We start from the raw sequence: 5,153 nt of genomic DNA, 5'->3' as shown, positions 1-5,153 counted from the left end.
TCAAACAGAAAATTGAATTGAGTTCTTTCCCAAGATCGCAAACGCCAATGTAATGACATCCAAAACAACATAATTGGAATTGTATCTCATTTCAATGCCATAGCTTATTTGATATTGAACCTAATTTAATTCCAAGCCTTCCAATATCGAAATTAAACGGAGCCTTACAGTCTCAAAGTCGATACTATTGCGAGCGCGAGCAGTTCCTTTCTTTAGTCCCCTTTAAATAACAGATGGGGCTGACAACAAATATGAAATCAAATCTACGCCAACCAAATGGTTGGCCAGCGAATGCGCGCAGGAGCACCATAAAACAGGGCCCTGTTTAGGCCGCCCCCCCGCCTTCCTGTAGTCCCCTTTTCCTCCACCACCAAGAACTGAAAATTGTGGCGCCCAATTCCCTGCTCCTCCGCGGCATTGCTGTTGCAGAGGATTGCGCCAGTGAAGCCACATTGCGCGCGCATCCGGCTCGCCGCTGGCCCGTCCAGTCCGCAAAAACTCCATCCGCTCGTAGGCTCTCTCCACCTCCATCCGCGCCGCTTAGATCCAGCCACCCTTCAATTGCAACCGCGCCTCGACTTCGTTCCCCGTAGGCATCCTCACCGTGTTTGTTCCGGACCCCTTCGTTGCCGCCGCCGTGGGGTGCAGTGCAGGTCCGTCAGGACTTGTTACGGATCCATTCATTCTGTTGGTAAGGGAAAGCAATCGCCTGCTTATTTGGTTCGTCCTGTCCTATGGATTTTATTTCGTTTCCTTTATTATTACGACCCCACAAATTCAAATGTTTTCCATTCGTGATAGCACCTATTTTGTTGCTGATCTGTTTGCTGCGTGGGGGCGTACTATTAGCAGTTTTTGCCCTGATAAATTTAGTGCCGTCACTGCTTTGATTTGTTATCGTTCTGGATACACTTTTACTTTTATTGTGCCGTGTTCATTTACAAGCATCAAACTAAAAGAATCATTTCCCCATTGGTACTATTGAAACAATTGCGTGGGAACATATATATGGGTTTGGAATTGTGTGTAGGTGCTTTTGTTCTTTGTCTACTTCAGGGCCAGGGATGAAACTAGTTCGCTTCTGAATCCATCTCATATCGACAATGACCATTATATTTCCTTGGCCACGGTATTGCATTTCTGAAATTAAAGAAAGAAAAATTACAGTGGGGGGAATCATCATAAACTACGTCGGTGAAAAGTTCTCCTGACTGTACACTAGATTGTAGCGTGATTAAGAGAGTGAATGCTGGACTAAACTGTACCAGACTACTAGTATTATTGAGAAAGACAGCAAAACTGCTGTTACTTGTGACGAAATTTCTAATTTCAGACATGATGAGATTAGTCTCATGAAAGCTAGTGGCACATATGGAGGAAAATGGGTTGAAGGTGCCTAGATGCTATGTCACAGACAGGGTGGGTTTGAGGTTGTAAAGGATACCTATGCATGTATTGGAATGGCTGGACCAAAATCATATAGGCTGAAAATAATTTACTGAAGAATAGGAAATTTTCAATCACTTAAGCCTGAGGAATAGATGAACCTTTTAATTAACTCGGCAGGTATTTCCACTGTTTCACAGTGAATTAACTGAAGAATGGAAATTTTCAATCACTTAAGCCTGAGGAATAATGGGTGAACCTTTTAATTAACTCCGCAGGTACTTCCACTATTTTCTAGTGAAGCAGAATAGTATTCCACTTCCTTATACTATTTTAGGACATGTACAATCCAGACTTCTTTTGTCTCTGATATGCAATTAAGAGCTAGATTTCTTTTTTTGTATAAGGATTCAACCTATACTAAATCCATCAGCATAAATTTTGCCTAGGGAGACTGCACGTCCATATCTTATCAAGGACATTGTGCTTTTCCCAAGTCAATATTGTCTCTCTTACAACAATACGTACCGGCGTTGCTCAACTTTTGATTTTGTAGAAGCATCATACATTTTTTTTCTCCAGGGTATCATTTGATTCCTGTTGGAGTGCTGCTGGTAAAGGAACTGCAGCCTTCTTACTGGAGTGCAAATAACATTTCCATAATTAGTAAATGTTGTGACATGGTTAAACCACCATAAGAAGTACCTGTAGATTTCATGGAACTGCGAATAGCCTAGTATTTTGAAATTTGGAAAGCGGTTATGGTATCTATATTTACAGACTAAGGAATGCCTTTTTTACAGACTTCTAAACTAACCACATAACTCATAGTGTTATACCACAAGACAAAACTTGCGTATGAACCTGTAGTGCAGATTATCAATGCCTTCTATCCTGTCTCTGCCGTTCCTTCATGGGGTGTTTGGTTTGATGGATCAACCCATTCTAGATGAGATGGTCCATAATGAGTTCATGCCATTATTTTTTGTGGGATGACTTCATCTATCATATTTATATTAATCATGTGTACATTTATCCATCAGAATATTATGTGCATATATCATGGCTTTTTATTTTATTTTAGTTTTTACTCTTGTATTATTTTATTTACATTCCATGGTTTTTTTTTTCTGAAAGAAAACATAGGTTCAGTCTCTCTGAATTTAATCTTCATGCAACATACGTAACCTTTAAGTTATTTGGTGTAATTGTTCATATTCTACATTGTGCAAGCTAATGTATCTAAATGCAATCGTGCATACATGAATAGACTCCATCCACGTGGTGGGTTGAGTCACACTTCGCCCCAGTTTAATATTCAAGTTTGCTAGCACTGAACTAGTTCCAGCGCATCAACTTAGTTCAAGTGTCCGCATGCCATTCAGACAAGTTTCATAGGCTTGAACTCTGGACACAGTGATGGGCCCTAGGCTTGTCTCACCGAACCAAAGAGAGAAGGAAACAAACACCCCCATTGCCATGGAGCCTGCTGCACTAGTTGACTGCATATCTATTTCCAAGCACACATGCACACTTCATTTTCCTTTTTGGTTTTTTTTGGTCCATGACTTGCTTATCTGCAACTTTTAGTATTAATTTTGGATAATAAGCGATATACTTCCTGACTCCAGAAAATAACTATGCTTCTTTTATGTATTGGCAGCGCTGCAAATTGTGCAAATTGCATTGTAAGGCCATTTTAAGGAATGCAGAAAGATGTATTTGCATGCTAAAGATTTCTCTTGTAAAGAGGAGGGCATTTCTCCAATTCATTTGAAATTACTGGTTCTTGATGAGCAAGGATTTCAAGTGCACATTAGGTGCATATCAGAAAGTAATGATGCCACTAATGTCAGAAATATTGCTATGCTAGATTGTATAATTTCTGAAGACGGTTGAAATTTTTTGTTTTATCAGTTTGGCTTCATAAAATAAGATAATAAGAATCATCTGCTAGGATTTGTTTATGATGGAAGCAGAGAAGAATGGAAACATTTTGATGCAACGGTATGAGGTTGGAAAATTATTGGGGCAGGGAACTTTTGCCAAGGTATATCATGCTAGGAACATAGTAACTTCACAAAGTGTTGCTATTAAAGTGATTGACAAGGACAAAATTTTCAAGGTTGGCCTAATGGAGCAGATCAAACGAGAGATATCAGTGATGAAATTAGTAAGGCACCCAAACATCATACAGCTTTATGAGGTCATGGCTACTAAATCAAAGATATACTTTGTGCTTGAATATGTCAAGGGTGGTGAATTGTTTAACAAAATTGCTAAAGGTAAGTTAAGAGAAGATGCTGCAAGGAAATACTTCCAACAGCTGGTTAGTGCGGTTGATTTCTGCCATAGTAGGGGTGTGTATCATCGTGATCTGAAGCCAGAAAACCTACTCGTCGATGATAACGGGAACCTGAAAATTTCAGATTTTGGATTGAGTGCTCTTGCTGAGTCAAGGCGCCAAGATGGCCTTCTACACACAACTTGTGGCACTCCAGCATATGTGGCACCTGAGGTTATCAGCCGAAAAGGATATGATGGTGCAAAGGTTGACACATGGTCATGTGGGGTTATCCTATTTGTTCTTATGGCTGGTTATCTGCCATTCCAAGATTCAAATTTGATGGAGATGTACAGAAAGATTGGGAAAGCAGATTTCAAATGTCCACCTTGGTTTCCATCTGATGTACGAAAGCTAGTGTCAAGAATTCTTGATCCAAACCCTAGGACTAGAATGCCAATTACGAAAATAGTGGAATGCTTTTGGTTCAAAAAGGGCCTTGACAGCAAGCTAATCCGAAAGAATATCGAGATGAAGGGGAAAGTTTCAGCTCTAACTCATGTTGATGTGGTTTTCGCATCCACAGGTAGCAGTAGTGGCAATAATAAAATGGTTGATGAGAAGCAGGATGCGGCAAAAGTCACCAACCTTAATGCTTTTGATATCATTTCCCTCTCAGAAGGCTTCAATCTTTCTGCCTTATTTGAGGAGACTGAGAAAAGAAAAGAGGCAAGGTTCACATCTAGTCAATCAGCTTCAACTATTATATCGAAACTAGAGGATGTTGCCACATGTTCAAAACTTACTGTAAAGAAGAAAGAAGGTGGTGTGCTGAAAATGGAAGGTGAAAGTGAAGGAAGGAAAGGTGTCTTGTCTATCGATGCAGAGATTTTTGAAGTTACTCCTTCTTTCCATTTGGTAGAGATCAAGAAGAATAATGGGGATACACTAGAATACGAAAATTTGTTTAAGCAGGACATGAAACCAGCCCTCAAAGACATTGTTTGGGCATGGCAAGGTGAGCATCAGGATCAACCACATGAAGATCACAAGCAGATATAGGCTCACCTTGGCATTTATCTTGTTTGTTTCCACAGTAATGCACATTTCAAATGTTGTATCTGCATGTAGGTTTCTGTCACTCATTTTATCTTCTACATCCTAGAGTTATTATCTTCTCTGAAATTGACATGAACATATGATTTTATTCTGAACTTGCTAAGAAGCATCATGTTGTGAAGTTACACCCATCATTAATTGTTTTCTGTTCTATTGTTAATCTGCCCCTGGATGGGTGAATGTAGAACTGTTCCATCGAACAGCATGGTAGATGATCTGTTTTGACATTATGATGGGTCCTGTCAGACATTCTTGTTTTGTAAATGAACTCTTTAACCTAACAGTCTGGAATGTTATAGGCATTTTCATCAGTAGGTTTCTAGATGAAAAGGTGGGAAGGAAACAAGGTAGAATGTTGACATGG

General features: G+C 39.7%; 1 protein-coding gene across 1 annotated transcript; it reads left to right on the top strand.

Annotated features, from left to right (window-relative positions):
* Positions 1-270: 270 nt before the first annotated feature.
* On the top strand, positions 271-4,949 carry LOC117849967 (CBL-interacting protein kinase 18). The gene is made up of 2 exons (XM_034731721.2): positions 271-691; positions 3,050-4,949. Exon 2 carries the CDS (start codon positions 3,353-3,355, stop codon positions 4,730-4,732), a length of 1,380 nt encoding a protein of 459 aa, XP_034587612.1. The 5' UTR covers positions 271-691; positions 3,050-3,352; the 3' UTR covers positions 4,733-4,949.
* Positions 4,950-5,153: the final 204 nt, after the last annotated feature.

This window comes from Setaria viridis, chromosome 3, assembly GCF_005286985.2.
Source record: "Setaria viridis chromosome 3, Setaria_viridis_v4.0, whole genome shotgun sequence".
NCBI classification, from domain to species: domain Eukaryota; kingdom Viridiplantae; phylum Streptophyta; class Magnoliopsida; order Poales; family Poaceae; genus Setaria; species Setaria viridis.
The sequence above is the reverse complement of the archived record's forward strand: the minus strand, read 5'-3'. Positions and strand labels throughout refer to the sequence as shown.

Coding starts and splice junctions, on each gene's coding strand:
- LOC117849967 (XM_034731721.2), top strand. CDS start 3,353: ATGATGGAAGCAGAGAAGAATGGAAACATTTTGATGCAACGGTATGAG.